Here is an 18,635-nt window from a genome sequence, read left to right on the forward strand (position 1 = left end):
CCATGGACTTGCTCACGTGGAACCGTGAACCGGTCGCGTTACCCACCGCTAATAACTCGAATGACAGGGCCCGTTATTGCGCCCCTCCAGCTCCCAATCAGCCTCCACTTTGTTTTGGCAAAGACAGACATTTCCCACCAGCTTCAACCTCAATAAACACATGCCGGTGCCTTGACAATTGGCGTCTCCTCCAGCGATATCTTGACTTTGTCTTCTCAATCACATTCTAGAATCGCATTGGCAGTCACTAATCTGCGCCAATGGGCCGTCGAGCGCCTTCCCACCATGTCCGGCGCCGTCGTAATTCTTTCCTCGTCCCCTCCACGAACATTTGCCCGTTCTCCCACTCCCGCTGACACTCTGTCTCCGTTGCGGTCACTATGCGCCTTGTCGAATACGAAAGCCGCTGACCCCGGACAATTTGAAGACTGCAGACGGATTAGAGATGGGTTCACCAGCGGCTTCGGCAGCGCACGTGCCTTGCTCGCCACAAAGGTCGGCGCAGAAAATATCCCTTTACTGTCTCCTCGAAAAGATGGATCCAGAACGAAATCCTTAAAGCGATCCGAAGAGCTTGGGAAGAAGAAGGAAGAAACCCTAGCGGAGGAGCGATCTAAACACTTCGAGTCGCCTCCCCCAATGGCAAATCCACAGCACAGGGACTCTCATAACAAATCGCAGGAACTGGAAACTTCAGGGACAGAGTTGAAGCACACGGGAGATGAACAGGGTATCAGCAATAGCAGGTATTCAAGCCCCATCTCATTAGAGAAAGCCATACCGAGACGATTGGATTGGACACCTGTCAAGCAGAGCACACACGCCTTAGAGAGTCCGCATTCTGAAGATCGAGCCGTTGGATTCACAAATGATCTTATGGACTTTTATGCCTTTAACCCCTCTGCTACGACGGGCATTGAGACAACTGCGACATCTGACACAAACGAAACGCGGCTGAGTAGAAGAAGGATTGACCTTGTCATGACGACCGAGGCAAGACCTTCACCCTCCTCGTGCAAAGCGCAACCTTGCAAAATACTTGGGAAAGGTGGAAAGAACGTAAAGGCAAAGTCTGCAACAAAGAAGCCTCTCACGATCACGGGATTGGCAACTTCGAATTACGGTGATAGCCGACTGAAAGAAACAAAGATACCGCCTATCCTGGAATATCTTACAGCAACACAAGTGGGTGCAGGCACCGAAGCAGACTTGGCCGTTGATGGGAGTTCAAAGGTCACGAAATCAAAGACTTCAGGCAAGAAAGCACGGCCAGCCAAGAAAGCTCCGGCCAAGAGTCGATTGAAATCTCCTACGTCTGCCATGAAAACCACTCTAGAGCAACCTTTTCTTTTTGGTCCAGCAAGTCAATTAGCTCGCGATGAATCCCCTTCGTTGACGCGGGATACCCTGGAAGCTCTGAGACGCTCGGAGTGCTTTTCTTCTGATCCTATTTCACCACAATTGACCCAGCCAGTTTCGATCGAGTCTGTGTCACCCAAATTCTGTCGTGGCACGAGTCGGTTCGTCAAAAGAAGGAATTTGTGGAGTGCGGCTGGCCGAGACGAAGATAATGCATTGCTGCAGGTCGACACGGTTGACCTTACTGATTCACCTGCTGTACGTCTGGCTCTTACGGGAAAAGATGTCCTTGTGCAGCCTATTGGTCGGAATGGACAAGACATAATCGCTTTGGACAATGGTCCATCAAGGCCTCTTCAAGTGCCACTTTCCAGAGCACAAGAAGCCCAATCGCTGGTCGATATCGATGACATTGCCAAACCTCGACTTCCAAAATCTATCAATACACCTACACAGGCACGAGCCAGGCTATATCATACGTCTCGCACGCTTAAACAGCCGCAGCAAGGAGCAGATGTCCACCGCCAGGACGACGATCTGCAGACGGGAGCAAAGAGCGTGGCGGCAGATGCAAAGCCAACTATGCCGTCCTATGTTGGCTTTTCCGACCACGAGCTTAAGAAACAGATATCTGCATACGGCTTTAAGGCCGTTAAGAAGCGGGAGGCGATGATCGAGCTTCTCGAGCGATGTTGGGAAAGCAAACACGGTATACAACAAAGGCATGACGATGAAAATGCCTCGAATGATGTAATGACACACGCCGACTTACTGAGCAAAATTCATGATGTCTCTACGAGACCAGCTCCGAAACTCAAGAAATCTCGTGCCAAACGAAAATCCGAAACCGGAGACACGAACGCTGCCAAGGAGCCGAAGAAGAGGAAAAAGGCAGCGACCAAATCGAATGACTCTGCACAACAAGGAGGGAAGGGCTCGCGGAAACGAGTGTCCAAGGTGCTCTCAGACGCGAAAATTGTGGATGTTGATGATCTGGATTATTCTGCTAATCCAAATATTGAAGAGGGCCACAGCTTGGACACTCCAACGGTTGTAAACAACGAGAAACCTCTAAAGCACCGGTCTGGACATGCAGCTCAGAGACTCGTTACACCTCCATCAACAGTACCGCAATCGAGATGCACACCCTCGCAAGCACACGAATCTTCCCGTGCCCAGAGCGCGAGCCTGACATCGAGACTGGACGGTCCTGTAGGTGGAGGTCCAGGCCTTACGCCTGAGCAGACTCCCATGCCGGACATCCTATCGCAGATTCGTGCTGCCATCTATCGCCTTCCAGACACACAGTCTGTGGATGGGATACCCCGAAACCATCAAGTGTCCCCAACCTGGCACGAAAAAATTCTCATGTACGATCCGATCGTACTGGAGGAGCTGACGGTATGGTTGAATACGGAGGGCTTCAAGGCGATAGGTGAAGATCGTGAAGTAAGCCCGACGGAGGTCAGAATGTGGTGCGAACAGAACGGCGTGTGCTGCTATGGAGTAGGAGGAGGGTGGAGAGGCCGGGGTCGCCGACACGAGGTTGAATGAAGCATTCTGCTTAGAAAAATGCGGGATGTTTTCATCAAAACCAAGAAGTGAGGTTGGCAGGGAGTGCCCAATATGAAGTTATGAATAGCGGACGAGTTACCTTGTATATTTACGAACCCAGTAGCACCCTCATCCATTGGAGTAAATGCTGACTAGGGATGATTGTGAGCGTCGTCTGCAGTCGTGTAGTAGGATCGGAAGCTGATCAAGGGACAAAGGACAGTATTACATGTACCGTGTACCACGTACTAGGTACCTACTTAGTGCTAGGTATGGGATACGTACTAAGTACCTAGCACGCCTAAGGTGTCTAAGGGAGATCAGCTTAAACAGTGGAGATGGTCCCCCGCAACTTCCCACAGTTATTAGTACCAGAAGAGCTTGCTAGGCGAGCGGATAGTGCGATGGACCGCCGATGGTCGAGGCCTGGACGATTGTCGCAAGCCGGCCTGCAGGTGCGAAAGGCTGAATGCAACTCCTTCACTGTGTGGGCCAAACTACCTGCACTGCTTCTCAGAGGAACCCCTCTTGAACTATCTCGCTCTCATTTTTTTCAAGGCCCATTTTCCAGCACTCGACTTGTCTTTGGGAACCGAGTCGCAGGCTTTCACTGCAGTGGCCAGAATATGTGCTTGGGCTCAGCTGCGTTGCTCTCTGTCTTATGCTCGAATGACCAGGAATCTTGCCCATTGACACGGTTCGTTTAAAATGCCATCGTCCTGGCCCACGAGCGCGAGTGTCTTCCCTTGAAAGCATGAACCAGAGTGGTGCTCACCCTGGCCAGTCTGCGTCCCCAAATGCCCCTACGGGTTTTCTTCCCCCGCCTCGTCAAATTCGCTTCGTCTCGACCGACGGCCAGCCGCACACGAAGAGGCGGCGGATAAATGCTGCTTGTCTGACTTGTCGCAAAAGGAAGACGCGTTGCTCCGGTGAGCGGCCTGAGTGTAAAACCTGCACGGACAACAACCATGTATGTTCGGGCTATACCGACCGTCCAATCCGCAGAGACGGCGAGAGACTCGAGGAGGATGGCGAAGAGGAGGCCGACTCTGGGTCTTCAACGCCTCAAAAGCAAAGCAGAGATGCCGAAGTCGCGATGAAAATACGAGCTGGGCCAGAAAAGGATACAGAAAATATGCTTAGGGAAGACGCTGGAGAAATGATAAGTCCTTCGAGCAACCACACTACGAGCAGCGTGACATCTTCGAGAAATCGAGTTCCCTACTTTCGGTATTTTGGACCGACTGCGATCGTACCTGGATTCAAACAGATGGTGGTGCAAGTCAAGGACAACAGATCCAGCTTGCCTTCGGCCTCGGGAGAGTCTCCAGCTGCAGGACAACAGCTAGATGGGAACTCTGCTGTTGGCCAGGATCGAGTGCCCGTTGAGATACCCTTCTACGACGCAACGGATGCGGACCAAAACGCTCCTCTGATCACTCATCTTTGCGAGACATTCTTCATCCATCTTGGCTGCAACTATCCTTTTCTTCAACGTGACAGATTTCTGAGAGATCTGGAAGAGAAGAAAGTGGATGCGATCCTGGTCGATGCTGTTTGCGCAGTTGCGGCGCGGTTCTCAGCAAACCCGCTTCTTTCCACATCCAACGACCCCTCTATTCCATTGGACACAGAAGGAAATGTCAGGAGAGCCTTTCGGGGCCAACCGTTCGCTCAAAGGGCTATGTCAGCAGTGATTGACACATTTTCTTGCCCAACGATGGCTGTTGCTCAAGCCTGTCTCCTACTTGCTTATGAGGAGTTTGGTGTAGATCACGACAGCGGTTTATGGATGTACCTTGGCACGGCCATTCGCATGGCACAGGACCTGGGGATTCAAAAGCTCGAGGGCTTACAACTCGAAGGGCGGATTGGGCCAACCCCGAAGACCGCCAAACATGTTCAAGACGGTAAGGCCGAGGAGCAGAGGAGAGCTGAACAGCAACAAAAGCTGTACCGCAATCTTCGCGAACAGGGTAGTTCTCAGCTGGACGACAGAAGGGCCAGTGAACAGGAACGTATTGATACCTTCTGGGCCATCTTTTTTCTGGACAGAGCAGTTTCTTCGGGCGTTGGTCGTCCCGTTACTCTGCGAGACAAGGACATCGAAATCTCCTTCCCGTATCGAGCCGATGAGAAAATGATTAATGGATACCCTGATCCGTTTCCTGCCATGATTAAGATTGTGCACATGTATGGGCGAGTTGCGGATGTGCTCAACAACATAAAGGAAGTCAGTCAGGTGACGCCCGATGTGTTGAAGCGGTTGGCAAGCATGGAGAGAGATCTGACAGGTAAGAAATCCAGTCTCCTGTTAGCCTAGTGACCTTGTAAACTGACCGCGATAGGCATATATCAACGCTTGTCGCCTAGACTTCATTTCAATGCTACCAATTTCCAGCATTACGTCAAAGCGGGCCATGGCACAAACTTCATTTTACTACATTTCTGGTTTCATACCTTGATTGTCCTGCTTCATCAGCCGACTTTGCTGCACTCATTCGAAGGACGAATCCAACAGCTGTTCCCCGACAGTAGAGAACTGTCCATGTCATCGGCAAAGACAATTGCGGATATCCTGGCGTTTGCTGAGCTGATCGATGTCAAGAGCTTCATTGGCAACCCCTTCACAAGCCAACCCATGTATGTTGCGGCGTGTGCCTTTTTGGCAGAAGCTACCGCTCATAGCTCTCAGCCGTCGTCTCGAGCGACATCTCCACCATCAAATGGACATACACCTCGGCCGAAACAAGACGTGGTGGCGGAAAGAACACAAAAAGCAGCCTCCGCGCGCCATACCCTTCTTGCTACTGCTGCAAACCAAAATTATCAGCGGTGTTACAAAGCGCTCAAGACTTTAGATTCTTATTGGGCCGGTTGCCGTTATATCTTGACCGCTCTGGACCAAAAGTCGAAAGGCTTGATGGATCCCTTGCTATTCACTGCAGATGACGTTGATGGAGAAATGCCATCAACTGAACCCTCTTTTACTACTCCCGGTTGGCGACGAAGCACCTCGCTCGCTGCTTCACTAGGAGCATACAGCAGACTGCGCTCGCTCAAAGCATTGTCAGGAAGCGGACCGATATCACCTTCGATGGATCTCAGTAATGCTATTGGGTGGTCCTTGACAGGGACAGCCAACTCTCTGGCCCCCAACCTTAGCTTTCTGTATCCCACTGGTGGCGAAACTGCAAAGACACCACAGGTGGCTCCTCCAGCGAAGGAGCAAGATGAAACAACCCAAAGCCCACCAGCTACGAGAAAGTTTCTAGCGCGGTGGCAAAACCCTAACATGTCCGCTCTCCAGGCGGATTCGACCATGACCGATCGATTGGGACAAGCCTATCAGGGTGAAATCTCAACTTCAACTGACAGAGTGCCAACGGTGCCTTACGATCCCGTGTCAACAGCTGATGCGGATCTTTTGCTCGGCCTTCACTCTCCGTACACTGCTGGCTCAGCTCCGCCGTCCGGTGTTGCCCCTAGACCCACACAACTCAGTCAACCTTCAAATGCCTTTGGATATATAGAGCCAGGCCAACGCTATAACGTTTCTCTAAGTCCTCAGCAGCCATTTCCTGACGTCCAAAACCAAACCTTCAACAACATGCTGATTGAATCTCAAGATATCGACATGAGTGCAGGCCAGCAGTTCAATTTTGATTTCCCCGGCGCTGATATGATACCGTGGTTGGAATATCTACCACAGGATGTATTGAACTATTTTACAGAACCACAGACGGAGGTATGATTACATCGCGCGAGTCGCCTCGCGTTGAGCGAGCTGATGGGATGTTCTTGAAATGAATGCTGCTCCGATTGCAGAATGTCTACATAAACGGCACTACAGTGAAATGGCCAGTATGAAAGAGATATGAGCAAGGGATAATTCCCTTACGAGGTCGGTACACATCTGATACGATGATTCGATGCCTGGTCATCTTTATAAAAAGGCCGAACACGCTGATGGCGAGCAGCAGCGGCATCTGTTGACCTTGGCACTACAATGGCTCTGCTCCTGAAGCCACCTAATCCGCTGAAGCGTTGATTGGCATCAGATCAGACTTGCCGGTGGAGGACAAGATAGACTTGGGCAATTGGGTATTCGGGATGGGTCGGGACTTACTCAAGTATCAGCAGGTATTGGAGAGTGCCTAACGATGGCCTCGAGAACTAAGGACCACATCTCATATGCGACGCAGTCAGAGCAATGCCGAGACAACTTTTGTCTACATCACAGTTTCAATGAACCATTTGCCATGGAAATTCCGGTGCCCAATAGCGCAAGCAATTACCGCCGCTTTGAGACAAGTCTTCATCTATGCCCAGGATGGCTAGACGGTTTTCCTTTTACATAAAGGTCCGAGGCTATGAAAGGGTGGGTAAGTGACGCTGCTTTTATTGAAACGTCCCTTCCATCAATATTCCTCCTACATAGATCGAAAGTATTGAGCTCTTGCAGTGAAGGGGGCTTTAAAGCACCAACCCCACTTAATCGGCTTTGTTAATTATTGTTCAACTCTGCAGCCTACGATTTCTCGCAATTGTCCTTCTTGCAGAACGGCACGAGATTGTACGTCTCACTCCTGAGTCTTCAACCAGCCAGCCATCTGGGCCGGATGATCGGACAGAATTTCCACGAAAAGATGGCCTGCGTTGCTCTGGTCACGTTGGATGCATGTTTGCTTCCGAGCAGGTGAGTATGCAGGTGGTCACCGAGCCAGAGCCACTTGCAGAGTGGGCTGAGAATTTGTTGGCAAAACTCTCACTCCCACGCGCCTCTTCTAGCCAGGCGAGGCCCCCGGCCTCTCATCCCACGCACACGAAAGTACTCCGCTTGAAGCCTTGATTCTGATCATCCTGTTTTTTCACTACGTTGAGCTGCAGGGCCGTGCAGCAGCCAAGTGGTCCAGTTTCTAACCACTCTCTTGTCAAGACGAGGGTCCGAGCCGTGGAGATCTTTCTTGACCGCCCCCTCTCTGCCACCAATCTGCGTACCATCCCGCGTGATCCAAACGAGAGGGGCCACTCCAATTCAGCAGAGACTCGTGCCCATGCAGATGATCGTTTATTTGGTCACACGGAACTCGCCAGGCGGCAGGACGGCTGCGGCCCCCTTTCACACCATGAAAGTACGTAACCGATAAGCAGAGGGCACCAATCAGACATCCAAAACTTTGGACATGCTCTTGAGCTGTCGTCTGTGTTACTTTGCTTTTTGCGTGGGATATGGTGGTTGGTCTACGGTGGGAATCTCCTTGTTCGAACTCTGGCTCGGGAAAACATAGGCAGCTGAAAGGTATAAAGAGCAGCACTCTTTTCGCTTACCTCTGGGCTCTTGATCTTTTCTTTTCTTACCACAGCTCCTCAACCATACTTCGATCGAAAGACAACAACACAACAAACACCTCATCAAATCACAGCAAGTCAAAAGACTTTCGAACCATCACTCACAATGGAACCACACTGCGGTACTTGCGGACACGGCTCCGGCGAATGCAAGGGCTGCACTTGCTGCACCGTATGTCTCTTTCTTCTCTTCAAACCACTTGGGTACTGATGTTGCTGTCAAGCATTAAATCTTTTTATCCGATGCTTTCATAGCCCTTGATGTCACGGGCGGGCTGGAGAAGGATTCGAGTCGCTGCATTGTCAAGGTCATCTCTCGAGCGGTGGGCAGAGATCAGCGCAACGTCGAAGGATTCTGGGGATGTCACCTCTCGTTATGGAAATAGCAGCCCTAGATAGCAACCATCAGAAATGCACGGTCTAGGGTTTTAAACTTGCATCCCGCGTACCTTTTAGACAAGAGCCCTTTGATGACGGAGATTCCCTCATGGTCATGAGATCCGCAACACAGCCCTCTTCATCGGCTCCATGCTTCTTCCTTACCTCGTCAACAACTCTCTTGCTCACCTGCTGGTGGTCCACTTGTTTTGTTGCACCATAAGCTTCGGACAACCATGCCCAGTGGGTGCCCAGTGCCTGCGCCTTCCTCCCGCTCGGCCCTTTGGTGCTCTCCAACGATGATGTGTCCATGGTAACTGTCCCCCTCTTGACACCTTTGAAGCTTTGCTGCAGCAGTAGATGCAGTCCCACAACACTGTGTTGATATCCCACGTTCTTCGGGGTACACCGCTGTGATGCAAAGGCCTTACAGCTGGGGCTGTTGTAGGAGCCAGTAGAGCCCACGCGGTCGACATACGAGACAAGTTCTTGGTGTGAAGTCTGTTGTGTCACCACTCCATCAGGCCGCAACACGTGGTGAGGCGGTCACACACAGCATCCCTGGCCAGTCGCACGATGCCACGGCGCTGAACACCCCAGATGATACAAGTGAATCGAGAGGATCTTTGCTTGGGTATCCATGCCATCCGATTGCATAGCAGTGCAGACTTTTTCGGAAGCCTCTCCTTCTCTTTGATCAAGCTTTGAGTAGAATCGACCACACCATTCAAGACACTCGTTGAGGTGAGCACGGGAGACATTCATGCCCAACCTTCAGACGTATGGAGCAGCGGGATGTATTTTCTTCTCTGTGTCAAAGGCTTCGTTGAGGGCAATGTCCGTCTCGCTTCGAGTAGGTATAGTGAGTCTGGCATGTTGCAGCAGGTACGTCTGTGCATTCGTGGATGACCTTGTCCCGTACTTTGATCCCGAGCTAACGAGGTCGGTATTCAGTGCTGAGGTGCCTCTGGGCTGTCCTTATCTCCTGGTCATAGGCGCGGGGGCAACACAAACAACAACGCCCCGAAGGTGCCGATGTTAGGCCCTTTGGTAGAGCGGCTCATCTGTCCTGAATGAGGCAGGTACATTGGAGGTTGGTAAGAGGAGTAGGCCCGCCTGCCAAAGGATGCAAGAGGAAGAGGGACTCGGTGTAATCATGCCCTTTGATGTTCCAATGCTGCTTGAGCTCATTCACGGAGGCGTCTTCACAGAGATGTTGAGTGCATTGACTCCCAGAGCCCGAGACATTATGACAGATCTCACTACCGTGTCACCCAGGAGGAAAAAGAAGCGGAAGTCGAAACATAACAAGCGAGAAAAAGAGAGAGAGAAAGAAACAAACGACAACAAAAGCACCCAGGTGCAGCATCATTTGTACATATAGCTGCAAGTATTCCTGCAAAGGAAAGCGGCAGGGGATCAAAAAGTGAGGACCTTAAGGATACCCCGGTACTGACCAGCAATCGACTACCCTGACGCGCACGCCAGCGCGTAGTGGTCCACACCGACCATTTTCAATCTAGGACGTGATATTACCGTGCAGGAGATGGGCATGTTGCCAGTGCGTGTGTCATTATCTCACAGGACAGATTTTGGCGTTCGCCAACGTGGACTATCCCGGCTATCCAAACTGCGTGAAAGGCTCAGTGAAAACAGCACAGTCCAAGCTTTTACGACGACCACGATCAAAAGATACGGTATATCGGACAATTGGATCGAGCGTGGTTGAAGACTACGTCGCTCTCAGTCTTTGGCCCTGTTGACTCAATGGCACCTCCATAACACCGGTTTCAAATTTCCAAAGGTGATCCCGGCCACAGAAGGTTCTCCTTTGACATCGCTGGGCACTTCAATGCTGAAGGCGATGGTGTAGAATGCCGCATCGCCAGGATACTTCGCGCTCAGAGTCGCCTTTGCAGTTTGCTTTGATTGAGCTGCTGCCCTTTTCTGAGGGAGGGTACCAAAGCCACCTAACCACATATACGTGGGAAAGAAGGACTCCCAGAAGCTCCAAGTACTACTACTAATACTCCAAGGTATGCAGCAAACAGCCAACCTGGGCTACTGTTCTCTGCGGCGTCCATGCCGACACCCTGTAGTCGATACATGTTTGGCTGCTCCTCAGCCGTTGTCACGCAGATGTCAAAGTGAGGACCTTAAAGGCCAATCAGTGGCCGGCGAGGCTGGGCTCTTTACTACTCAGGTTAAGGCGGAAATGGATGAAAAGCGGCAACCGGTGGGTATTGGTGGATGCCGAAGCACAGTAGGTACCGAGGTGGTCTCTGAGTGGGGAATCAAAAAGCGGCGGGAAAGAACCAGGTCAACGGCCATTGTCAAAAGCAGGATGATTGGATCCAAGCTGGGGACCACCAACTCATAATAATATCAACATGAGGACCAAATCAACTGAGGCCGGTGGGTAAGATTCCCGAGAATCTGCCCGGCGTTAGTACTATGGTTTCTCACGCACTGCCTGTTCCCCAGCAACCCCTGAACTCTGGCAGCCTTGCCCTGCCTCAATGACCAGAGAGGAGCAGAATACTTGAAACCCTTTTTCTCAATTGCGCGTTCGAGGGAGAAAGCTCTTTGGACCGCCATATCGTGAGGCTCCTCCCAGAGGCTTGGTGTCTTGTGACCATTTTCTTTCTGTTCCTGACATATCTTGCCCAGCATTCGCAGGTGAGTCGTGATACAGCGCGCAAATCTATTTCTCCTATATTCGACCTATTTCCCGACTATGTGAGCCAAAAGGAAGCAATCAGGCGCGAGATATGGCTTCCGCCACCACCACCAACAGCAGCCTTGCCCCAACCAATCAGGATGTGTTCTTGACTCTTTCGAACGAATCAGAACCCTAACTTGTTTAATTTGCAGTGTCCCTAAAGATTGCTAGGTCAAGTGAGTTTCCTCGTTTTCAAAAGAGCGGGCATTCAGCTCTTTCACTCTTTTGATCGAATCGACTAATTTTTTCCCCGGATGCCGCTACCATCAATGTCAACCCTGGGACGTCGGGGTTGGGGCATGCAAAGTTGCCATGGCTGCTGCTGAATGGCAACTGCTCGTCCCAGTAGCGAGATGACGCGCTCAAAATCCTTTCTTTTCGGGCTCAGGATCCTGGGGGGTCATAAGTGGAAAACAAAGCCGAGAGCACTTGCTTGTTTTGCTGACTTTGTATGGAGCAGGCCAGAATAAGTAAGGATACCGGCTTGCTGTACTTCACGAGAGGAGGTTTTCAAAAATTCAGGACCGTGGGTCACTATCTGAACGGCGCTTCACACCGGGCCTCAGGGGGTATTCCCCGGCCTGCCGGCTCCGTCGACGAATCACAGTTCTTGATGCTATTGTGAAAATGACTAAGGCTGGAAAAGGGTGCCATGTCGAATAAAAAAGGGGGGAAGGAGATGGAAAAAGAGGTATCAGGCGTGCAGGGGAGGGACGTTTTAGTCAGTCAGGTTCGTTTTCGCCTAGAAAACATACTAGGGCGCACAATAGCAGATTTTGTCAGAGTGGGAAGACAGAGGAGAAAAGTAAATGCTGACTACTGACTAGGTCTAGAGGAGTTCAACCCAAATAATCATGACTCAACAGCAGTAAACGGATGCTTGGGAGGGAAGTGGACGTTACTCAATCGGGAGCTGAAAAAGACAATGTCCTCGAGACAAGCCCACGCCCGCTCAGCTGATAAAGACTGTCTAATCACCCCCTGAGAGAAACAGATCATTTGCAGTTCCGTTTCCCCGCGAGATATGGTGGATGCTTCCCCAAAGAATGCCTGATAGAGCAGATGAATTGAGACAGAGCGAGTGTGTGTGTGTCATGGTTTGTCAAATCCTTCCCAAGGGAAGATTGCACCACGGGTGGGTTTCAAGCCACTACTAGCACCCGAGCCCAGTCTACCTGCCTAGCTAGGTACCTAGGGAGGAGGAGGAGGAGGATGATCTCCCTGTCCAAAAGCCCGATGGGGGGAAATTTGAGTAAGAAAATGTAATTGCCTTTGCCCATACACACACAAACACACACGCACACACACACACTCTCTCTCTCTTTCTCTCTCTCTCGCTCTTCTTCGTCGTTGCAAAGCATGGGTGACCAATAGCTAGCTCGCTGGCTCATTGGAAAAATAGTACAGTTACGTGCAGGCGGATCCCTACTAGCTTTACCGAGTAGTAGAGTAGTAGTAGCAGAGCTCTGCGGACCTTGGCCTTGTTTTCAAACAATGACAAAAGTATAATCTGAATAGTTCCAGATACGTACAAAAGGCTCTATAAACGATTGCGATTGTCCCCCGACGTTGATCTATATAGTAAAGCTCCGCCTTGACCCCCAAAAAACAAAAGAAAAGAAAACCCACAACGCTCACACACACGCACATGCTGTCTCGAGATGGCCCCGTACAAACTCAAACACCAAAGAAATCCAAACCCCCGCTTCTCAGGACGGACTGCGCCTTGAAGAAGCTTGCCGTTGCCGGTAGAAGCTCTTCAGCTGGCCGCTCAGCCACTGCCCCCGGGCCCTCAACATCTGGTTTTCATGTTTCAACGACTCGGCATACAGCAACAGGTCCTTGACTTTGTTCTCCAGGTCATGCACGTATTTGACTCTACGTTCCCGGAAGGCGCGTTGGGCCTGTCGGTTCTGCATTTTGCGTTTCTGTTCGGCGTCGCTCGGGGAAGGGGAGTCTGTCTTTGTCGACGAATGGGCACCAGTCGTAGTGATATTGTCCTTGTTGTCGGCTGACGCTTCGTCTCGCTGGCGGTCTTTCTGACTGCAGTGAGTGACCCCTTCTTCTCGACCGCCGACAGGGGTCCCATCATCGTTGCCGTCATCTTCTTCAAGCCGCGAACCGTATAGCAGCTCGTGGGTGGTCTGGTAGGTTGTTGTAGTTGACCCTTTCCTCGGAGGTTAATAGCTGATATGACTAAAAGATCGATATAGGAGAGGAGGCACCTTGAGGTTGATCAGTCCCTGCGCCCGAGTCGCCCCAGAATTCATCGAATGCTTCGTGATCGTGCTGCCACATTTCCTCCGTCGAGACCTGACGAAACCATTCCTCCAGATTGTCCTGCTGGGAAAAGACATCAAAGCTGAAGAGACTGTCTATGTCCTCTTGACTCAGAGCACCATGATCCTGAGGAGAGCTTGGGACAAGCCCAGGAGCGGTCGTCGTCGAGGGCTGTGAATGCCTTGAAGACTGTGTCGGGCTCTGCTTTGGTATTGACATGATCTTTTCTTTGGCAGTCTCGACAGAAGGGTTACTATGTCGACTCAGGTTGATATAGGAAGATGCTGACGAGCAGAGGATTCTTCGAATCAACCATATCTTTCAAGGTCTCTGGAAACAGGTAGAAATCTGCTGACGGTATTGCTGTCTGCAAAAGTGGCTAGAGAGACTTGGTGACCCTTTGATTCTGTGAACGCAGACGTCTGTCGGACATGGCTGCTGATTGGTGTGGCCAGGCTTACCTCGTACAGGTATATCGATCGCTGTTTGAGCTGTCATCTAAAACAGCCGCAATTAAATCACCAAGCTACTCTCCTTTGGGCCCTTCAAAGCTGGAAGACGCCCTGCCATTGAAATGCGCTTCTGCTCAATTAGAGGCGGGCTCCGCAGGATAATGCGAAGTAGGCTTGAAACTCGGTATTGCGGTGTACGAGATCAGTAATCGTTGGTAAAAACCAGCCACTCATATCAGGCACCCGAATTTACTGGCGAATGCCCGCGGAGGCGCTGGCTCTAGTGTTGAATGACTTCATCTCTCAGCGACGTATCAAAGAAAGTGTATTAGATGGTATTGACGAAACTTGGTCGTACTCATGAAATTTTGGCCCTTGGGCTCGAACAACAGCGCCGTCCTTGACCTCACCAAATCCTAGGCATTTCCAACCGTCGGGAAGATTGGGCTGGAACTCGTCTCGTGCGCAGGGGAGCGTAATCATCCGAAATCTGGGGTTATATCTGTTTCTGCTCCAGGGCGCACAGGCACGAAGGCTCGAAGTACCCCCGATTCTTCGCTCCAATCGCAATTGATTGGAGAAGGGGGGAAGCGTACACATCAAATAGTCTCCAATAAAAGCCCTTATCTAGGGCGGCGACAAGAACATTCCCGCATGGGACCTCGACTTGTCACCTTCCGAGCACTCCGTGATGCTAATCAGGAAAGTGGTCCAACTTCAGAGGGTTTAGATAGGCTTGATCGACATATCAATCCAGCCTTCTGTTCCCAACTCACACTAACGTTTGCGCAAATGGGCTTGGCGTATGGCTCGAGGCGTCAGAGAGCATGTCGCAATGAGACCTTCATTATGGTGGACACTGTGGCCATATTCACAAGCCATACTTAGTAAACGTTGCTCATTTCTGCCTTTTGCATCCGCAGTGTTGTTCACCATGTTCAGTTATCCAGAACGTTGCCCCCAGCAACTGGAAAGTCTTGGAGACTGAGTTTCGGTCTGTTTGACGGGCAGTCAACGAGGGCGTCAAGGAGCAACCGAGGTAGTCCCGGTATTTCCAAAATGGTAACCGACGGCTCCCCTCATTTGTGACGGACAGTAGTAGAGGATAAGAGAGGCCAGTCTTGTGTCGATACTTCCATGTCCGTGCAAATCGACTGACCAGGAGAAGTTGTTGCCTGGGAAATGGAGCCACATTGGGCCAGGTTCGTCCATCCGGAAGCACCTGATGTACATGGCAAATACCAACCCACCAACGACAAGGTCTTCAGATCTCCATTCGGTCCATTTCCCCCTACCCCGAAGGACTTGAATGTCCACGAGCTGTGCTTCCCGCCTGGTCGGCCTTTACCTGCAGACTATGATCTCTTCATCGATGCTGCAACTGATCGGAGGGTCACGCTCCATCAATTTTACGATAGAGTATGCGCATTAGCACGGGCATTTCGTTATGATGGTCCCAACCCATTGGGATTGACGAGATCGCCAGTGGACGACAGAGATAACGGAGAGATCTTGGGTCTGTTTTCCCGCAACCACATCCACTACTCGATGCTGGCTCACGCTTGCTTTCGTGCCGAGCTGGTGTTTGGCGGAATAAGCCCTGCATCCACGCCGTACGAATTGTGGCATGTCTTGAGAAAGATGCAGATCACATCTATTGTGTGCCATGAGACGCTTCTACCGGTGTTGCGTGAAGCTATCAAGCTGGGTGCTGGTCCAGACAACGACAAGCTCCGACTTGTGCTTGATCCAGGGAAGATTGTGGTGCTGGCAGATGATGATTCCTTGGATTTCGTCGAGGGTTATCCAACCGTAGAGTCTTTCGTGCGACGTGGCCTGCAGATGCAAGAGCGCAAAAGAAAACTCGTTGGCGGCGATAAATTGTGTTATCTGTTTCAGTCGTCGGGCACATCCGGTCTGCCAAAGGCCATGATGATCTCTCACAAGAATGCGGTCCACAGCGGCTTACAAGGGATCACAGCGGGGACGCTGACTGCATTGTTCAACCGGGTCGAACCACTCACACACCAAACACTCCTTGGAATTGTGCCGGCATACCATTCTTACGGCATGATCATGTGGATTTTGCGGGTTAATCTTGCTCCGGCTACCAACGTCATTATGTCGAAATGGAACATCGAACTCGCCCTGAAATCCATTGAGAAGTACAGGATCACAGTCCTGCCTCTAGTCCCGCCGATTGTGAGGCAGCTTGCTCAGTCTCCCCTGACTGAAAAATACGACCTGTCGTCGATTGTCAGCTGCACCAGTGGCGCAGCGTATCTCCCGCCGGACGTCGCATATCAGCTTGCTCAAAAATTGCCTGTTAAAACGCCCATTCCCTCGGGGTATGGCCTGTCCGAAGCCGCGTCCATTGCATCACCCCCTGTAGCAGGCATCTTCGGCTTGAAGGCATCCGAGCCCGGTACAATCGGGTACCTCCTCCCAGGCATGGAAGGCCGAGTTGTTGACCCGGACACTCTCGAAGATGTGCCGAAGGGTACCAAGGGCGAACTGTGGGCAAGAGGGAATGTCGTCTGCATGGGGTACTTTCGGGACCCGAAAGCCACTGCCGACCTGTTCGCGGAGCCCGGCTGGTTGAGGACGGGAGACCTTGTCATGCGTGACGCTGAAGATCGAATTCATTACCTAGATCGTCTGAAGGAGATGATCAAGGTAAAAGGTTTACAGGTAGCTGCAACCGAAGTGGAAGATACCCTGCTTGATCATCCAGAGAAGCTTGTGACGGATGCATGTGTTGCTGGAGTCAATAACGGTCGAGGCGACGGAAGCTTGTTTCCGAGAGCGTGGGTGGTGCTAAGCGCCGAAGGCAAGAAACAGAGTGTGGCAACAGTGATCAAGAAGTTGAACGAGCATGTTGGGCACCGCTTGAGTAAGCACAAACATCTCGCAGGAGGAACCGAAATAGTCGACTCAGTAAGTCGAAAATTGCGCTATCCTTGTGTTGTTGCTGACCGACAACCCTCTAGATCCCTAGGACACCGTCTGGGAAGATGTTGCGAAGAGAGATGAGAGATGCTTATCATCGCCGCCTCAATAAGAAAAGCCTGGGAAGTAAATTATGAGCCGGTCGGTGCCATCGCTGCGGTAGTTGCTCGCTTGAGACCATTAGGAAGAGGACCCGTTCGGTGTAGAAATCTTCCACCTTTGGTGGCTTCATAGGCCAGCACCCGTCATCTGTTTGAATAGGTCAGCATAGAGGACGCCGCTGTAAAACCTCTTTGTGAGAGGACACCTGGTATTCCCCGTAGCATACACAAGATAGCATTGTACTCGAATGCTCTTCAAACCGATGGGGGAGTGGTTCGAAGATGTTAGTACGATCTTTCGTTATCCTGATCAGTCATCATGGGAAGCGTGTACGTAAAGCGGGTCTGGTGCATGTAATTAGGACCCGCTTTGAGACGAATATGGAAGGATAACGAGACCTTAAGTAATAGACAAATTTATCTGAGCCTCGGACTTGTACTTCTTGCAGTACAAAGAGGTCTTGACATGGACGCCGCAGTAGGGGAGGAGATACTGAAAGCAGCCTGGTGTCGTTTCTAGCCAACTTTCCGATGCGACAAACGAAAAGCCTTAGAGTTTGGTGATGAGGCATTGAAACTTACCTCTGCGCGGTCCACGGGGTATCCAGTCCGTAAACAGCTGTGGTCTTTGTTTCCAGGAGAATTCTTTTTCCCGATTCCTCTCGAAGCGATAAGATTCAGGGGCACAGATAAAGGGGTTCAGCAAAGCGCGCTGCTGCGATCTAGACCGACCCAAGGAAGGAGAGTGGCTGCAGCGCCTTGAAAATGAGGCTGTGATACACAGCACAGAATGCACCCAGATTCGAAGCTTCCCTAATTTCCCACAAGATGAAGAGGAAAAAGGTTCCGAAGTTGCTGGCTTCCGGTCGGCCCGCACTGGATCTGATTGATTGGGTGCACTGGAGTACGAACCAGGATGACTCGGAAGCCTTTGGACCTGCATTTTCTGTCGACGGAGCCCCGAGACCAATTTGACTGGACGACGAGGTTCAGCGGGATCATCAGGATCTTGCCGAGATCACCAAAGTCACGCACCATGCCCTGAACCTTGTCGACAAGGCCGAGCGTGAGTGCAGATCGAGCTTCAGGCTATTTGGAACCGCCAATGACCATTCCAGCAATGAGAGGGACCGAGGCACCCAATATTCGGCTTACAGATAGGGCAGGATACTAGATGTCATGGGGTAGACTAGCCGAGACCTTCAGAACAGACCGTCTGAAGACCTGCATACCCTAGTCGCGCCGGTGCTCTTGACAGTCCTCCAGTCCTCCAGTCCTCCAGTCCTCGTATGGCTTGGGTCTGGATGCTGTACTTCAGCAATGCCGAACAAGAGCCGACGAAGTCGGAGAAGGCGCTTGGGGGGAGTCACGAGCGGTGAAGGAGTCAACAATGAGGGTTTCCTGTCGTGGTCAGCGTGGGAGAACACACTCGCAGAGACGGCATGTCGGGCTCGTGACTTTTCAACGTCGAGGCAGTCAGCGCTGTGT

General features: G+C 51.4%; 4 protein-coding genes across 4 annotated transcripts; 3 read left to right on the forward strand and 1 right to left on the reverse strand.

The window, feature by feature from the left end:
• Positions 1-285: 285 nt before the first annotated feature.
• On the forward strand, positions 286-2,913 carry Z520_11085 (uncharacterized protein; the record flags this gene model as incomplete). Its single annotated transcript, XM_016781575.1, has 1 exon — positions 286-2,913. The coding sequence occupies one exon, from the start codon at positions 286-288 to the stop codon at positions 2,911-2,913; it is 2,628 nt and encodes an 875-aa protein (XP_016627353.1).
• Positions 2,914-3,667: 754 nt separating this feature from the next.
• Positions 3,668-6,667, forward strand: Z520_11086 (uncharacterized protein; the record flags this gene model as incomplete). The annotated part of the gene is made up of 2 exons (XM_016781576.1): positions 3,668-5,207; positions 5,262-6,667. The coding sequence occupies 2 exons, from the start codon at positions 3,668-3,670 to the stop codon at positions 6,665-6,667; spliced, it is 2,946 nt and encodes a 981-aa protein (XP_016627354.1).
• A 6,407-nt stretch (positions 6,668-13,074) lies between these two features.
• Z520_11087 (uncharacterized protein) lies at positions 13,075-13,864 on the reverse strand (the record flags this gene model as incomplete). The annotated part of the gene is made up of 2 exons (XM_016781577.1): positions 13,075-13,532; positions 13,591-13,864. The coding sequence occupies 2 exons, from the start codon at positions 13,862-13,864 to the stop codon at positions 13,075-13,077; spliced, it is 732 nt and encodes a 243-aa protein (XP_016627355.1).
• Positions 13,865-15,279: 1,415 nt separating this feature from the next.
• On the forward strand, positions 15,280-17,158 carry Z520_11088 (uncharacterized protein; the record flags this gene model as incomplete). Its single annotated transcript, XM_016781578.1, has 2 exons — positions 15,280-17,034; positions 17,096-17,158. The coding sequence occupies 2 exons, from the start codon at positions 15,280-15,282 to the stop codon at positions 17,156-17,158; spliced, it is 1,818 nt and encodes a 605-aa protein (XP_016627356.1).
• Between the last annotated feature and the right edge of the window lie 1,477 nt (positions 17,159-18,635).

The sequence above is a fragment of the Fonsecaea multimorphosa genome (genome assembly GCF_000836435.1).
Source record: "Fonsecaea multimorphosa CBS 102226 unplaced genomic scaffold supercont1.35, whole genome shotgun sequence".
NCBI lineage: Eukaryota > Fungi > Ascomycota > Eurotiomycetes > Chaetothyriales > Herpotrichiellaceae > Fonsecaea > Fonsecaea multimorphosa.